We start from the raw sequence: 19579 nt of genomic DNA, 5'->3' as shown, positions 1-19579 counted from the left end.
TAAATATATACATAAAAGGTAGCAACCAGATGTATGTTACATTGTAAGACAATATTTTATACTGTTTTCATGACTTTTTATACTTAGTAGGCATTTCAGAAAATGAATTTTTTTCGTGAATGTGTAAGCTTGAAATTTGATGTTTATTTAAGGTGCTTTTTAATTAGATGGACTGACTCCAACCTGTTTTGAAAGCCCTAGAAAATATTTGAATAAAATAACTATGGTCCAGAAGTATACAAAAGGCATACATATATTCTGGATGATGCATTGTCCACACCTTTCTGAATCACAAATCAATAAAATAAAAATTTAAATTAGAATATAGGTTATGGATAAATTACTGCCATCAGTAGTGCAAGTCTTGGCTGATTCTTTCAGCAGGGATGAACAGGGGTTGTGGGAAGAGAGAAAGAACGTTTGCAAGGAAATGGTTTCTCTCCCTGTGAATACCGAGGAAAACGGAAACCTGATGGATAGTGCAAATTGCCTTCATGCACATTTACCCTGCAGGTTGATAGTGCAGATTGCCTTAATGCACATTTACCCTGCAGGTAGATAGTGCAGATTGCCTTCATGCACATTTACCCTACAGGTAGATAGTGCAGATTGCCTTCATGCACATTTACCCTACAGGTAGATAGTGCAGCTTGCCTTCATGCACATTTACCCTACAGGTAGATAGTGCAGCTTGCCTTCATGCACATTTACCCTGCAGGTAGATAGTGCAGCTTGCCTTCATGCACATTTACCCTGCATGTAGATAGTGCAGATTTCTTTCATGCACATTTACCCTGCAGGTAGATAGTGCAGCTTGCCCCATGCACATTTACCCAACAGGTAGATAGTGCAGCTTGCCTTCATGCACATTTACCCTACAGGTAGAGAGTGCAGCTTGCCTTCATGCACATTTACCCTACAGGTAGATAGTGCAGCTTGCCCCAATGCACATTTACCCTACAGGTCAATAGTGCAGCTTGCCCCATGTACATCTACCCTACAGGTAGATAGTGCAGCTTGCCTTCATGCACATTTACCCCACAGGTAGATAATATGGCATGCCTCCCATGCATATTTACCTTTCAGGTAGATAGTGCAACTTGCTCCCATGCACATTTACCTTTCAGTTAGATGGTGCAGCTTGCCCCCATTCATATTTACCTTTCAGGTAGATAGTGCAACTTGCCCCCATGTACATTTACCTTTCAGGTAGATAGTGCAACTTGCGAACATGCATATTTACCTTTCAGATAGATTGTGCAGCTTGCCCCCATACACATTCAAAAGTTATAGAAGGATAACTGTACAAGGGGGGGCACAGTGTTAACTTTACAGTGTTGTGCCTAGGTTGACAAAGTGAGACATTTTTTGAAATAATGCCAAATGTTTATGAATGCAGGATGTTGTAGGTGGGCAGTTGTTCCATGTTTAAAAAACTGCTAATGCTTGCACACATGTTGTATTTAGTTGTTGGACAGACCACTTCCTCCTTCCCCCGAGGTAATGCCCTAAGTGGCTGATTGTTTATAACAAATAGACTGACATGCGTCTTCTCTTCACCTTGACTTATCACAGTCAGTTGATGTTGACAACATGATTGATGTCACCTTGCTTGTTCCAAGTACAGTCTGATGAGCAGGAATCTAGTCATATGATGTGTAGAAATTAAACCTGTGACCGAATTAAACAAGGATACACCTATCCTTTACTGCCTCACCAAATATCTCTGCCATCCCACTGGAGTTTTCAAGCACTTGGCACATTACCTTACAGTACCAGATTTATACACATGCTGTATCTCTGTTTATTTCCAAACAATATGCAAATATCTTTATATTCAAACAAGGTATGAAAATGTATTGATTTATTTCAGTTTTTTATGCTACCGTTAGTTTAAATGAAAATTTTACATCAGTGTGAAATCATTTACCTGATGAAAAGTTTGCTCATCCATCAGAGTATACCTTTTTGTAAACCGCTTATTTCCTCCTTTATGTTTATCAAGATTTTAAAATGTAGTGAATAGTTAGTTTTGGGATATGGGATACTTTTGACACAATTTGATTTTCAGAGAGACTGTTTAAAAAAAGATGTACATGTAGAGAAAGGATTTTCACTTTCTGTTTTCTACAGTTTAAAGTGACTTTTAAATTCAAATCCCTTTTTTGGGGAATAAGCTGGGGTGGGTGGGGAAATCCCCTCTATCTCAACAAGAAATTTCACTTTTGGAAACCTCATCTTCAGGTAGTGAAGAAACAGGTAAATAGTCCCATGCAGCAGGTACTCATTAATCTCAAACAATAAGGTGGTAACATGGGCCCTATTTATATTTGAAATGGTTTTCATAGCATCAGAGGGCCCCAAGTGGCCGAGTGGTCTAAACCACTCTCCGTTACGGATCACTGCCATCTCACCTCTTTCTGCGTGGGTTCGAGTCTTGGATTCAGCCTATGTGGGTATGTGAGAAAGCTTGCCAGTAGCTTCTCGCGGGCCAGTGGTTCTTTCGGGGGGTGGTGGTGTTTCCCAGGTTCTTTCTCCGCCATTAATACTGGCCGCCATGTATAGTCCATTGTGTGCTGAAAAATGTCGTTAAACCCTACAACAACAACAACAATCATAGCATCAGAAAGTGCTTAGATACAAGTAAACCCTACAATAACTTGTTAGTTGGGACCATTATATACTGATTTTTGTGGTAGATCGAGACTGATTATAAATTAAATGAGTGGGATGAGGAATAAAATAATAAAACACTCATCAAATTAATGTAATAATTTACTACCTGACAATTTTTTTAACCATTGGAATTGAATTGCCTCATGCTTGATGAAAATTACTCATTGCTGTGCAAAAACATTAAATATGATAAGTAAGCTATACGTTTTGTAATTTTACTGAATTACATGTTTGGCAGCTTGGCTGATGTTTTGAGTAGTGGCAGGGAATAAGGGACATTGAAGACAAAATATGGGGAACTGTGACACAACTTTGCTATATCCGAATTCATGTTTTAATAAAGAGCATTATAGATGGGCTTCCGAATACCAATCCCCATGGTAATATAATTTTAAGTGTTGGAAGGACACACTTGTTTCAGCAACATTTCAAATTTTACTTCCAAGATTGCTCATTTTTTGTACAAATTAAAAAAAGCTCCATAGAAACGCCTTGTCATTGAAATTGATGTCATGTGTAAGGCAAGATGCAAGAAAGAATAGAAATTTGTTACAACGTTTTTTTTTATATGTCCACCATCTTACACTCTTATCCGTGTTCTACATGTTCTACGGTTTTCCATTCACATGTTTGTCAGTGCACAATAATTTTAGAGCTCCCAAAATCTGCCATTAACAAACCTTGCAAGTAATGTGTATTTGGGTCAATGAAGAAACCAATTGATTTTGGGATCAAAGGATTAAATGGCATGCTGCAGGATTTTGTAGCAAGTATTCCAGTGTAATTTTTGTTTTAGCTGCATTAAATAATGTGACAGAGATAATATTGTTTTTTTTGGGAACATCAGTGGCATCAGTTATGTTAAGACAGTTCATATTTCCTGTTTGATGCACATTGGTTATACATCACAGCAAGTTTCACATGATACACTGCATTCTGCATGTGGTAATGATTGTCTACACTGGTTTCTACATCACCCCTGGATGTGTTGCAGGGCTGGCTCCTCAGTAGATACAGTTTGGAAGTGATACTTGGAAATAAGAGAATCTTGAAAATATTAAAATCCGACATATCCTTCTTGAATGGAAGAAGAAAAAAAAGAATCAGTTGGTAGCAAAGTATAATTACACTGTTGTGTAGTTTATCAGAGAGGAAATTCAACAATGTAGAGACCTTAATGATGGGCTTTCAATTTTGTCACTTTAACCACTGTAATCTTTTGGATGCAGTATACATAATTTATTATTAATGATAATATTTTTCAGCAGCATTAGTTTAGAAAATATATAGTGGTGAAACGATTCACCAATGAATCTATGCATCAATAATTGTGTCATTACAATAAAGACGGTGAAAAAATGATACTTATGTTATAAAGGTTAGTTAAATCTTCAATGGTCATGAATAAAGTTGAGTCATTTACCTTTTTACATTGAGAATTGATCAGAAAGAGCTGTTTTGGTTTTGTATCTGAACAAAGTACAGTGTGAGGGATTTGGGGTTGTTAGTCATCACTCCCACACCCATTCTAGATAAGATTTTCTTGCAAGAGGATATTGAACTATTTCTTACATTTTTAAGATAATACCATGAAGTCTTTTAAGTTATATATTTTTTCTCTCAAACTTTCAGCATCAAAGGAAGCATCAACATTTTATCTGTGAGCTCACAGTTACAATAATTACTGCTTTTGTTACAGTTGCATTCTTAATTGTTAGGGTATGTGCTCAAGAATATTTACTGGCAAATAAATCTTTCATGACGTCGTTGTTGTAGGGTTTATTGCCATTTTTCAGCACACGATAGGCAATACATGGCGGCCAGTATTAATGGTGGAGGAAGAACCCAGAAAACCCCGGAAAGAACCACCGACCCACGAGAAGCTACTGGCAATCTTTCATGAATAGACATATTTAGTGAAATCTGAATCTTTCATGAAAACATGTTTAGAGGCATATAAATCATTCATGAATACACATAAACATCAAACAGTTGAATTTTTTTTTTAACAGCTGTCTTTATTACCTGTACACATTATTTCCTACCACAAGAAATATATATATATATATATATATATATATATATATATATATATATATATATATATATATATATATATTGTAGCATTTAGGATCAGAGCAGAAAAGAATAATTAGAAGAAACTATTAACTATTGTTAACTATTGTTTCTGTAATATTATTACATATCAAGATACCTGCAGTTTTAAAAAAACTTACCAATTTTCAAATAAATAAGCAATTTTAATTAGATTAATAATTACAGAGCTGAAGGATTATTTTAAAGGTCTTATCTCATTTTGATTATACATGTAGGGTAATTAGTACTGTTCATTAAGTAAATTTGTATCGGTGCTAGAAAATGCTTTGCAACAAAATTGTAACAGAGAGTTATTGTTGTTCTAGCATTTAACGCCATTTTTCAGCACAAGATAGGCTATACATGGCGTCCAGTATAACTGGTGGAGGTAGAACCCTGGAAAACCCAGGGAAGAACCACCGACCCACGTAACAGAGAGTAGCCTAGGCTAGAGTACTCGTAAAGATTTTGATTTCACACTCATTATAACGATTTGGTGATGGTGATGGCTTTTTGACCCCATGGATCTTTCCTGGTCTCCATGGACCCAGGGTACATGTTGGAAGTCTGAAATGTAATTGCAGATCTAAACCTCATATAGAAGTCAGTTACCCATTTTAAATGCAGTATTATGGATTATGATAAAGTTTTATACTGACAAGGAAAGTACCAAATTGGTTGCATGATATCTTGTGGTTTTTTTTTTTTTTATGTGCAAAACCTTTGACTCCAGCCATGGTGACCCAGGGGCTAGGTAAAGGATTCAAATCTAGTATGTGACATAATATTCTCAAAAACCATAAATTTGATCTATTTTAGTAATGTCCAAATTTTTGACCCCCATTGACAAGTCCCTCCCTGTTATTAGGAAATCATAGGTCACATTGTAAATCTGAAACGTTCATGCAGATTGGTAAACAATATGAAGTCTTGTTCAAAATTTGTCCAGTTTGCCTATATCATGGACAGCTAAAAGCCTTTTGCAGTTACAGATATCTCCAAACTTATTCCCACAGAAAACATGACTCAGACAAATCCCTTTTTTTAACCTTCTGACCATTGCTCTTTGTCTCCAGGGGTCCAGAGCAACCATTCCATGCATAAATACTCTCAAAATCCTTTGGTTTGATAAGCACGATGACGCGTCTTAATGCATAATCAACAATGAGCATTTTATATATTTTGTTTTATGTTTAACCTTTCCTTTAGCCCTCTTGGTGTGTGTGTATGTTGGGGGGGGGGGGAATCCTGTGGTTGCATGGAAATTCCAAAACCTTGCAGTAAATTTACACCCAAGTCACCTGCCACTCTTGACCACTTCATTATGAATGGTAATGTAATGCATCAACAAGAAGTGTTCCAGGATTAATGTATTGTCTGGACATAACAGATGAAATATACCTTATTCTTTCTAAAATATGTGTATGTGTGTGTGACTTTGATTTTTAACATAGCTTTAACAATTTTTCAGTCATATCGCTATGATGTCTGCAGTATGGCAGTTTATAGTGATGTCTAGCACTGGGGCATCATTCCACAGATATGTAGCATGATGTCCACCCAGTCACATTATCTTGACTCCAGGCCAACCAGTCCTAACACTAACCTCTTAATGCTGAGCACCAAGCAAGGTAGCTGTTAGTACTATTTTTGTAAGTCTTTGGTATGACTCGGCCAGGGATCAAACCCACGACCTCCTGCATCCAAGGCAGACGCTCCAACCACTAGGCCACTGGAGCAGTTAAAATATGTGTATAATGAGGTTTAGAGTTGGTTAACCAGAAACATTTTGTACTTTGTTAACATACCATGATAGGTACCATAGTATAGCACACTTATATTAGTGACCAACAATTTAATTTTTGGGGGAAAGGGGCCTGGGTTTTTCTGGGGTATTTTTACATATCTTCTATCACATAGCTGGGAAAAATACCTTGCTCTGACCTAAAGCAAACACCATATTCATTATACTATTTTTTAAAAAAGGTATCTTGAGGTAAAAGAAATTATCTCTGCTAAAAAGAATCACAAAATGAGGAAGTGTTGATACTAATGCCACGTTTACTAGTTACGCTGTTGATATAATAGGCAGTGAACCTTCAAGTGGGTTGCTAACACCCAGGGCAAGGAGAGCCAGTAAACATGAGACACGCTGACTCAACAAGCAATAAAATATTTAGTGGACTAGAGAAATTATGTAGGATTCAGACAGAAAACAAAGTACTTTTATGCAAATTTTGGGATGATTCTTGCTTTTACAAAGGAACACATGTACTTTACACACTAACATACACTAGTAAATAATGAAATAAAATGGCATTTTATTTGTCACTTTAATCCAAAAGTTGGATTTGGTCCAGATATCTTTATTTATGTCCCTTACAAACTTTAGTTCTTGGCTTAATAAGAACCAGTTCCAATGTAATTGCCAATCACTGAATATGATATTTGTGTCTATGTACTTTTATTTATTGATCCTTGTGTGTACATGTGTGATTTATAACACTTGTGGTCACTTATGACATTTGTCAGTGAAGCCAAAATATCAATGTTTATTTTCTTCCTAATTTATAGATGTCTTCATTTTTTCATTTTAGCATTAAAGAAAGCACAACAGCAGGCAGCAGCAGCACAACAGGCAATTCAGTCGTTACCATGGCAACAGGCCTCTCAGATGCAGCAGCCACCTGTTTCTATGGCACCCCAGATAGTGTCCTCTCCATTCCAGTCACTTCAGCAGGCTCCGCCTTCCATCACTGCATCTCAGCTACCTCCTCACTCAGTCCCATTGCAGGTAATGAAAGCCTCTTCCCTTTGCATTGCATAAGGTGCGCTCAGATTATGACGCAAGTTGATGGTAATAAAGATGATATTCATACAGTCTTCATTCAGAGTTGAAAAGTTAATCATCATAAAAATTAAGTAGTAAAAAGATGCAAAATTAATTTGTTTGAACTGAACAGGAAAGCTACATTTTGTCTTGACCTGGGGCAGATATAAATGTTGAAGCATGCATGTTAGGTTTGGCCCTACTCTGATGGAATGAAATGGACAGGTATGCAACATGTGCAGCAATTAGAACATTTACCTGTATAGTGCATTTTATCTTGTAATCTTCACCACAAGTTGGGAGAATGTACATGGTGATTATTTTTGCATTCCAGTGAACACATCATAAGGACCAGGAATGATTTGACTAGCAAATTGAATGAGAAAATTTGTTCAAATCATGGAAACTGACCAAGATTTCTCATCAGTCAGAGTAGTTTGTATGGATACCTTTTAAGGTATTTTCTCACAAATCTCCCAATACATTGAGAGGTGTTCATTCTATATATAGTTTTAGATGGTTTCAGTGAGGCTGAGATGCTCAAAAATCTCAGCTCTCTGAATGCCTTCTGAGTGAAAAGAATCAACATTCACCATAATGGCAAGTTGATTTTCACAAACACTTACCACTGACATTCAACTGCCCCAGTATACCTATGTATTTCAAGCTTGATTCTTAAATGTCTTGTCAACCCATCCATTCCTTATCCGGGGGCTCCAGGTGGCTGAGTGGTCTGAAGCACTCTCTGTTATGGATCACTGCTATCTCACCTCTGTCTGCGTGGGTTCGAGTCTCTGATTCAGCCAATGTGGGTATGTAAGAAATCTTGCCAGTAGCTTCTCATGGGTCGGTGGTTCTTTTCTGGGGGTTTTCCGGGTTCTTCCTCCATCATTAATACTGGCTGCCATGTATAGCCTATCATGTGCTGAAATATGGCGTTAAACTCTACAACAATAACAACAACCATTCCTAATCCTTTGCAGTGTGCCAGCAGCCAGATATATGTCCACCATGAAAATGGCTGCAAGAAGAAACCTGTCTGCCCTAGATGCGGATGGGAAGGATGATGAAGGATCACCCAGCTCAGAGAGAATCTCGTGTGAATTGTCAGGCAGAAAATATCTTGTATGACTGCCCTTAGTGGAAGCCTGGGAAGGAGATCCATTGTGTGAGGCCAGGAAATATGTCACGGCTCCACTAACACATCTGGCAAATCCTATGCTAGTGCAGCTAAAGTTGAGAATAAACCCGCCACAAATACTGTCTTGACCCAGACAGATAGACACATGGCCATATGGTTAAAGCTAATTCACAATCGTGATGCCACCTAAAACCATGCTAAAACTATCCAAACTTAGTAAATTCAATGAAAACAGCCTCCAATCTTAGCCCTTTGTCCATATATATAGATGGTTGTAAAGATGGAGACAAAATTGGAGCTGCCATTTCAACACCCCAGGGCACTCTTTTTGAGCCATTTGCTGCATAAAGCTTCAGTTTTTGACACAGAATTTAGAGCTTTACCAATAGTTCTGTACTACATTGAAATCTCCCAAAAAATAAATTTCAGTGTTTTTTTAATTCGATTTCCACATTGAAAGCTTTTAAAAATGTTAGATCTGACAACCTGTTAATATCCAAGATATTACAGAATCGTGATGCTCTTGTACAGTCTGGAAAAAATTTCTGTATTGTTGACTGCTTAGTCGTATTGATATGGAGAGTAATGAAAGGGCAGATAAATGAACCAAAGCTGCCTTGCAATCACCCATTTGCTAATGGAAGATTCCATATACTGACTTCAAAATATTGTATAAATCTGCATGTTTGTCATACTTGACAAATTATGTGAAATGAAAACTCCAAAAACTCAAGAACATGCAGCCTCACTTTCAGAGTGGCATTCCGTATATGGATCAGATTGGAAAGAGAAGGTGGTATTGTGCTGATTGCTTACTGGACACACACCTGATTTTTGTTGGGTGAACATCGACCAGAGTGCATAATATGCCAGTGTTGACTGACAGTGAAGAGCACATTGAATTGCACATTTTGTGGCAGAAGTATTTTGACATAAACTGAATGAAGAAACTGTATGACGATGTACCACCAAGAAAATCTTGGTCTTTTTTGCAGAATTTTAGCATTTTTACATTTTATATTTTGTATTATTATACTTCAAGTTTACGTTCTTTTGGAAGGGTTGGTTTTTCTTGATGAATTTCTTAGCAATCCTTTTTACATTTTTTGAACTTTGCCCTTGGATGGCACTATTGTGCTTGAGATGCCATAAAATTCTTGCTCTCTCTCTCTCTCTCTCTCTCTCTCTCTCTCTCTCTCTCTCACACACACACACATACACACACACTTCCTGAATTTTTCTAGCTAGAATCAGATGCAAATTTTATGTTTACCAATGTGTTATTAAGCAAACATTATGGGGTAGGGTGGTAGTGTAAACAAAATTATGTGGGTGTTGTGTTTGGAGTTAAAATGAAAATTCTGATAAAGATATTTGGATATTACAGCATACTAGAAGCATCAAACTGAGAACCAACAAAACATTTTGATGTGCTTGCTAAGAAAATTCTGATGCCAGCTACTGAATTTGGAATTGTGTATTAAAATTAGAAGGTTCAAGTGCATATGATCTCAGAGAATTTTATTTTTGCTTTTTATTTTCAACTTTGCAGTCCCCCCAACTTCCAGCATCAATGATAACAAGTGCAGGCTTACAACCACTGCAGGTGCCAGCATCTTTACAGTCAGTTGGCTCACTGCAGCCAGGGGGACAGCTACAGCCTGGAGCAGCAATACAGACCATGGTCTCAATGCAAACAGGTCCTCAGTTACAGCATGGAACCCAACTACAGCCAGGTTTTTCAATTCAACCTGGAGGTCCTCAATTACAGGTGTGACTACTGCTCGAAAGAATTGTTCAATTTTCTTTGCTTTAATGAGACCTGATTCAAAACTTTTAAATCATCCTGAAGCAGTATTGTTGTCCAGTGCGTTTCCTTTACTTTTCTTCTCTCATTGTGATCTAGTTGAAAAAAATCGACATTAACTTCATTCATTAACATCTTTACTGATTGTAAGCAATGACTAGGATCCATAATATTAACAATTCATATGATAGTCAAATCAGGTCAGATATCATCTCATATAGACAATTGCACATCTTAAACACTCTTTAAGCTATTAAAACCTAAGTATACAGGGATGGTCCTGGCTTTTAAAACGCTGTCGCCAAAAAAATCGCCAACCTCAATATTTTGTTGCCAATTTTCAAAAAGTGTCGCCAAAAAAAGTAGTGCACATTTTTCCCAGTGTTAATTTAGTCTATTAATGTAACAGGCAATGAAAATTACAAAAGATGGATTAGTTAATACTTTAATTACAACAAGCATTAACAAAATGTTACAAAGTGTTACATGAAGATCCGTCGCGATTTTAGGGCTGCCCACTTGTTGAATGCAGTTTCAAAGTCTAATTTTTCACATCTGTTCATGCTGATTCTCATTAAATTCTCGAGAGATGAGATGCAAAGCTTATTTCTGATGTCAGTTTTTATGAGGTTCATCTTACTGAATCCACATTCACAGTCCTCAGTGCTGACAGGTGACACCAGTAGTCTCTCAGCAGCCCCCACCCCCTTTTATGGCTAGCTTCACAAAGCTTGTAGTGAATTGCTTCCTAAATCCCAAGAATGATCACTGAATGCTGTATAAATTTTCTCGACAAGAAAAATAGGATCTCCATTCCCACAAATGAAACTTACACGAGTCAACACCTGGCAATATTGGACCGTATATATAAGCATAAATTCCCACCCAGTTTAGGGATTCTTTCACTCCTGTATTTTGAGAAATAAATAATTATTATTAATTATGCAAAACTGTTTTCTTTTGCTATTTCTTGTTGCGGAGTTTAAGTCTCTGTAGCCGTAACACAGGACTGATGGCAAAAGGAAAAGATCAATGAGTAAAATGCTGCACTGGCGACAAATGTAATTGTGATTTAGATTTTTTCCATTTGCTTTGTATTTATACACAGTAGTCGGTACTTAAAAGCTTATCAGTTTTCTATGAAGGTTCAGCAAAACTATTGTATTGGTATATGTATAAAAAAAAACAGAAGGATTAGCCATACAATTAATTGTATTTGTTCTATTCGCGTCTTCAGAAGTCGGTCAGTTGTAGGTATAGTGCGGTAGCATGATTGACTGTATCACAGCATACAGTACTCAGCCCAGATGTCAGCATAAGCAGATTATGATGTAACAATGCACTGTAAAGATGGGGTTGTCAATAAGAACAAAGGATTGTTTGTGTAACATATTGATTCCAATGCATTGCTTAGTCAAGTTTGTGGCTTCCTTTCGTTCTGCCTTTTAATTTATCCAGTCCAAATCCATGATTGTATGTACAAATTAAATAACCAAAAAGTATGTCGCCAAAAAAATCGCCAGATGGGATATTTTTGTCGCCAATAAGGAAAAAAAATCGCAATTTGCGACATTGGCGAAGCCCAGGACGATTCCTGGTATAGAACGAAACCTTAATGAAGCAGCAGGCTGTCTTGCAAGGCCATTTTGCGATGACCTAGATCTGACCTTTTGAGCCAAGTTTGACTGCACATCGTATGCTGGGTAGGTCTTTCAAGTTTGGTTGAATGATGCTTTTTTTTCATCCAATATCCTATTATATTAAGTGGCTGACCTTTATAAACTTTTTTTTTCTGTTGAGACTCAGGTGATGCTTTCTAATGCAGTAATAATGGTCATGGAAGAATGTTTTATGTGCTTTTAAATCTTGAGAACTTGTTTACCGTCAAGTCAGTGAAGCCACATGACCAGCAGTAGCTGCCATTTCTCATACTCGAAATTTACATATTCTTTGTTTGCATCTACGTCACTAAATCATCTGAATTTGATAATTTATAAAAACTAATTGCTACCTACATCAATATCAGAGCCTTTGCCCAAGTTTTTGAAGCTTTCATAGTTGTGATTCTAATTGTGAAAACTTTAGTAAGTACTGAACAAAATCTGCGACCTCCATTTTGGAGAGTGGAGAATATGACCCAGTTACTTTAAATAGCAGATTTTGACCAAGGCATATACAGTGACCACGTGATCTGATGTAATGGTCATTCACACCAATGAATTTAGTATCATAGGGGGTTTTCCCCGAAGGTGGCACTACTAAAACCTGCTCAGAATGGCTGATGTTTACTGGAAGCATCAAAAGGCACTTCCATGAGAATCGGGTAGAGGCATCCAAAGGCGCTTCCATGAGAATCAAGTAGAGGCATCCAAAGGCGCTGCCATGAGAATCAGGTAGAGGCATCCAAAGGTGCTTCCATGAGAATCAGTTAGAGGCATCCAAAGGCGCTTCCATGCAAATGGATTAGAGGCATCCAAAGGTGCTTGCCTGAGGGAAAGGATTAAATTGGATACATTATAGTTTTATTGTTCATTCAAAGTAAACAAGATTTCTTTTCTCAGAAAGGTCTACATTCATTTTGAGAAAGAATACTGTTGAAATATGTGTTGTATTGAATTTTTTATTCATATGTCACTAGTTAGATTAATAGATAAATTTAGTTACAGTAAAATGGACAAAAATAAATTCACGAAGGTAAACTATTACCAGGCATGCATGGATCTTAAGAATCATGTTAAAAAAAATACGGAATAAAATGTTAATTAATGAGAACATGACAATGTTTGCATTTTGTGACACACTTGAAAAAAATCACTTAACATTTTGAAAAAATAGCTAATTTTATTTTGGTGCTACCCTTTGATTTCTTTGTTGTGAAGTTAAATCTCTCAGCTTTCTCAACTGCATGATCTTTTCAGAGTTGTTATTTAAGTAAAATATGTTGGTATGTTTACACTAGCTACACTTAGACCATGAATACAAACAACACTAGATTATCACAATAATCCACTTTCTAAATAAGGCTTGCTAAACCATATTTGGATATTCTGTGATACGTTAGTCAATGTTCAAGATATTTACTATGATCAGTTTACATTTCATAAGAAGGATGCAATGTCCTTGTATAACAAGGCGAAAAATGGAATTAGTTATCTAATGAACTAACATGATGGACAATGCAAGAGAATATGATGAGGATAAACTATTACACTCCTGTTTATAAGTGAAATTTTGCAATACTGGTATTAAGTAAGAAGACTGATTTGTTTTAGGATATGTATGCAATATCTTCAAACTTTATGACATAATGCTGAAAAGTGTCAGGTGTTAACCACTACTGGCTGCTAGGTTGACATTTTAGTACCCCATCAGTGAAGTAGGGGTGCTTATAGCTGCCAACCCTCACGATTTTGGCATGAATTTCATGACCTTTTCAGTGATTCACGCTGCATGCAAAAAACAAACAAATTCCTCAGTTCTCAATTATTTTAAATCTTTAATAAAATAACAGATTTCCCATTAAGCACTAGTCGTGATATCAGCAGTTGCCAAAATGGTCCGGTACTGCTGGTCGCTATATCAGTGAAACTATAGCTGATTGGTACAGTTGACCTGGTAGCAAGCATTTTAGCATATTTTAATCTATATGTATAAGAGTAGTTTTACAAATGCTTTTGAGAGAAAATGGGGCCTAACTGGAATTTTGCTCCACAAACACTGATTTGAATTATCATTCAGCACCGCATCTTGAAAATGTCTTCACCAAGAAGAAAAATAAATGTATTGCACAAAAGGTGAAGTTTAGTTTGGAATATACCAAAAATTGGCTGTGCATTCAGCCATCAAACACCGATATACATCATGCATTTTGCACTCATGGTGGCAGAGACGATGTGAGGAAGCACATTGGTAGCAAAAAACACATAGAAGTTGGGAAAATTAAAAACTTGCAGCAGATTTCAGCTCTTGACAGAAGACCTGCAAGCTACCAGTGCATTGTTTGTGAGTTTTCTTGTTGAACACAATCTACCTTTATCAGCTGGAGACCATGCTAAACATTTGTTCCGACAAATATTCTCTGACTCTAAGATCGCTTCATGAATTCATGTCAAAATTCACAAATTTTTTCCCTATTTTCACTAATTGTGAGCCTGGAGGGTTGGCAGCAATGGGTGTTAATATAAGTTCTACTCCACTGCACAGCATTGACTGTATTAACAGTCAGTGGTAGTTGTCCTTAAAATTGTTGACAAGTCCCTGATCTAGTGGCTGGTTTAAAGATGTTGTCTTTTTAGGGAGTCATTTCATCTGGCTCTTTCCATTGCTTGTTACGAATGAATCAGAAAGGGGGTGGGCTGAGCAGTTATTTAACAGCAGTAGAGCTTTCTTCTTTAAGCCCCAGGATCACATGTGGCTTCTGATGGCAGGGACAAACATCTCTTATAAAATCAGTCCATAAATATAGTTCCAGTCATCCAAACATTTCCAAAGTTTCTTTATTCCAATGGAAGGCTATTCCTATGGTGGAAACAGTGAGGAGACATATTTGCCAACACATAATGGTTTCATCTTGTGTGTGCCAGTTTTGTTCACACAAAGTGTCTCTCTATTTGTCACGCTTGAAGCAGTCATTTTGTGTGCCATTTCGTGTAGCTAGAGTTTTGTCTGGCATAATTTGATGACGTCAACCAGCCACATCACATTTGTAAATTTGGTTTTTCTGCATATCCCTCATACCTGAGTATCTCTTGGAGGTGATTTGGATAATTGCATGTGGCCACCTGATTCGCCAAGCATATCTCTCCCAACAATGAATTTTATTTCATTCCATGTTGGTGTTGGAATGACCAAAGCATCCATAGCTTTTGCCATTTTCTCTGCCTGGGCCTTGAGCATTTTTCCAGAGATAGGAACACCTTGTTGACATTTCTGTGTAAACCTGGTGTAAACAGTATCATCTAATTCCATATCATTTGCAGTCTGTGAACATTTCCATTTCAACGAATCATCAAAATCAACATCGTTTAAGTAATCCTGATATTACTGATCATTGTGCCAGTCTACAAGTGTTGACTATGCAGTTTTGAGTTCAATGCAAACTTTCTATCTTGCTTCATCATTAAGAACCCTATACATGATACAAAGCTTTCATTGACAGAGTATGCCTTTCATTTGATTTCTTTATTCTCTATGGTCACATTTACATATGATTATGATAAATCACTGATAATATAGATACTAAAATGACCTAAAAATACATAATATTTGAAACCAAATTGGATTGGCCAATTAAAATGGATTGATCTTCATTCATGATAGTGACCCAGTTGTAGCTCTCTTACTTGATTTGGTACAAAAGACTGCTTAACATGAGAAAGCAAACTGGTATATTTTAATTGATTGTTACAGTGCAGAAAAAACAATGCAAAAAACACTTTCCCAAGTTGTAAATCAAAACCCAGTTGGCATCTAATTAAGTTCTTACATAAGTGCTCATGGGTAATGATGCTACAGTCATTTGACTCTAATGGGTATCGATGCTACCGTCATTTGACTCTTATGGGTATCGATGCTACAGTCATTTGACTCTCATGGGTATCGATGCTACAGTCATTTGACTATTTTCTTGTTTAAATTGAAGAGAATATGCCATGATCGTACTGTTTACATTTGAAACAGAAGTTAAAGATGAAAATGTGAGCATGGCATTCGTGTTTATTTCTTCCATTGTTGCCACCTGTTTGTATTTACCAGAATTTTTTTTTTATAGATTGCTATTTTGCCATTTATTATCATTTGCTGTGGATTGAGAAATATTTTTCCTGTAAAATTTTGATTTCTTGTTAAAACTTGTGAATTCCACAATGTTGATTCCAACTCTTTGGTCACTAACAACTATTTTCGATGATATAACGAGCAATATATAATGGTTTAATTAACCACTTTTGATCACCATTTTCTTCATGCTCAACACACAGAAACCAATTTTTTTATACATTTTCATCAGAGAAAGTTGGGATCCACACCAGAAATAGTGTTATGAGGGGGTTTGCAAGTTGTCAGGGCGTATATCATTGAGGGAATGGTATTTTCCTAATTTATATTGAGATTCTGATTTTGTAGTACTGTACTGGCATTCAAATTTCATATAGATATGTTGGCATTGCTGCATGTGGAATTTCAGAAATTTTACTGCATTTGCATGTTACATTCTGCACAGGTTAACAGGTTCCAGGATGATACGTGGGTGAAATAATACTGATTTTTCTTCGAAACAATGAGTTTCTAATGAACTTCACAGTTAATAGTTCACCATATAAATAAACTTCGTTCAGCACCTAATATCATACCAAAGACTTTTAAAAATGGTACTAACAGCTGCCTTGCTAGGTGCTCAGCATTCAGAGGTTAGTGTTAGGACTGGTTGGCCTTGTGTCAGGATCATGTGAGTGGGTGGGACATGATGCTACATGTCTGTGGCATGATGCTCCAGTGCTAGATATCAATATAAACTGCCACACTGCAAACATCGTAGCGATATGACTGAAAAATTCTTAAAGCCACATTAATAATTTGAATCACACTCACCCCAAATATTGAATAAGTCATACCCATTGTGATTGTTTAAAATTGTTAAGTGATGTGAAAGACTTCACAGAGTAACATAATATTGACCAAAGTGTCTGTTAAGAATAAGTAACTTTGAACTTAATAACTTTCTAAATTGTTTAATAAAATTCCCATCTTAAATGAAACAACTTCATCTAGAGATACAAAATTCTGAATAAAACAAATTGGTTAATTATTGAAAAATATTTTTGTAGAATTTATCATGGTTTGGGCTTGGGTAAAGTAGTGAAATTATCAGTGGCAGCTGATTGGATGATAAAGTTGTGCAAGACCTATTAGCATGGATGTCCCCAGGTGCGGCTGTTGCCCTCTGACCAGCTTCAGTGTCAGATCTGGATCACTTTCTTAGAAACCACAGTAAATAACAAAAGCAGAGATGATTAGCTAAATGTATGTAAATTACTGTATTTGGATTTAAAGGTGAAATCTGGCTTTCAAATTTATAACTGTATTCATAATTTTACTTTTTGGCATTACCAGTAATTTATTTGTGTGATATCTTGTGACTTATTCAGTAGCCTGATATCTTTCAGCCTGGGGGTCCCCAATTACAGCCAGGAGGTCCTCAGATGTTGCCCGCTGATCAGCTTCAGCAGCAGATCTCTGTGTTACAGCAACAGATTCAGCAACATCAGAACATGATGGATCAGCAGATCAAACAGTCGGAGCAGAATTTGAGTGCACAGTACAGTAGCTTGATGCAACAGCAACAGGTTTGTGGGATAATTGAAATTCTCTTCTTGCAAAATTCTTAGCGCAGCAAGCCACCACCCATCACTGTATACTCAGAACCAGTTTTTGTCCTTTGATAAGCTTGGGGTTCAGGTAGATTTCAGGAACTAGGATGTTAGAGTTTGGGGACAAAATTCTGTTTAACTATTGTGTTTTTTAGACTTTATATTACATTGTCATGGAACTCTCTTCATGGAAATATACACTCCTATACAAATTTATTTTCCTTGATAAACTTTTCATGCTTGAGTGATATTGACAGTGTTGTAGCAAATTTGCCTTGTTATTAAATTTACACTGAAGATGTTTTTTTTCTTTGTAGATTGTTTTTTAGTAGTATCGTGATCATGGTCAAAAACTAGGACATGATTAATATTTTTCAGCCAGGCTTCTTTCTAACACAATAATAGTGGGACTCATTAATCTGGGGTCATTCAGTTTTGTACATGAAAGGTCTGGAGTCGTTATAGTCCACCATGGCCTACTATATTTATTTGAATGGCCTTTTCATTTTGATTATATCTCTTGGCATGTATTGGCCCCTGAGTTTAAAAAGTTTGGAAATAAGGAGTCTTGAGCAGTACCCCTCCCCCATCCCTTACAGTCTGATTGTTATACCATTAGGGCCATACTTTTACAAGTGACAGACTTCTCAGAAAATTCTGCTTGTTTGAATATGTTGGCAAATGTTACCTTTACAGTAATTGAACTTTATATGTAAAAACATAATGAGAAATAATTTACTACAATACCATAAGTACCATATTTACTCACTTAGAAGAGGCCAGCTACAACAGTATAGACCTAGATCTGCCATTGCATAATGTATTGTATGTTAGGGTGTAAGTTGTTTGTTTTACTGATTACTCCAAGTAAACTGCATCGACCCAGATCTGCCAGCACATTATACCATGGTAGATCAGGGTTTGTGCAGTTTGCAAATGACCCCATTTATAAACGAGTATATAGAGTAAATCGCCAATTTTCGGTACAACTTTTTAAAAAAATTCAACGTTGAACATTTTTTGACAAGCGTTTGTCAAGCGATTCTAGAAAAACTTTCTGCCTGTTGACATGTCCATCATTCTGACTGCATGTTGATATGTCCATCTTGTTTCCTGCCTATTGACATTTTCATCTGTCTGCCTACCTGTTGAGGGGCCCCAAGTGACCATGTCGTCTATAGTGCTTACTGTTTGCATCACTGCTATTTCACCTCTGTGTTGGTTCAAATTTTAGGCTTGGCCTATGTGTGTATGTGCAGTTTCCTTGGACTTGATGGTTCTTTCCAGGGTTTTCCTGGGTTTCTTCTCCACCATTTATACTGGTTGCCATGTATAGCCTATCTTGTGCTGAGAAATGGCATTAAACCTTATAACAGCAACGACAGCAACTGTCTACCTTTTGACATGTCAATCTGTATGTACGTAGTTGATATTAGTTTGAGGAACATGTTTTACTTTAATAAAAATCATGATCCAATGGTAGGATTTTAACCTGCACCCTTGGTCACAGGTGTGGGACACTAACCACTGTATCACTGTGGCTCCTGTCTCTATTAGTTGACTCTTGCGATATATGGAATGGCACATTGGGCATGTTTTACATCACTCAGCCCACATGATGTTATCTGAAATTGAAAATCCCAATGTATAAATGTCCATCT

The 19579-nt window shown here is 36.7% G+C and overlaps 1 protein-coding gene across 3 annotated transcripts in view; it reads left to right on the top strand.

Moving 5' to 3' along the window:
• Positions 1 to 19579, top strand: part of LOC149773129 (calcium homeostasis endoplasmic reticulum protein-like) — a 174502-nt gene that overhangs the window by 49237 nt on the left and 105686 nt on the right. For all 3 annotated transcript variants that reach the window (XM_089946784.1, XM_089946783.1, XM_089946782.1), the window contains 3 exons: positions 7371 to 7567; positions 10297 to 10515; positions 17715 to 17894. In XM_089946784.1, coding sequence (XP_089802910.1) covers positions 7371 to 7567; positions 10297 to 10515; positions 17715 to 17894 — 596 coding nt within the window. The remainder of the gene's footprint in view (positions 1 to 7370; positions 7568 to 10296; positions 10516 to 17714; positions 17895 to 19579) is intronic.

This window comes from Sinohyriopsis cumingii, unplaced genomic scaffold (assembly GCF_028554795.1).
Source record: "Sinohyriopsis cumingii isolate HCF-2022 unplaced genomic scaffold, ASM2855479v2 utg000881l, whole genome shotgun sequence".
NCBI lineage: Eukaryota > Metazoa > Mollusca > Bivalvia > Unionida > Unionidae > Sinohyriopsis > Sinohyriopsis cumingii.
Note: the sequence above shows the minus strand (reverse complement) of the source record. Positions and strands in the feature narration are given on the sequence as shown.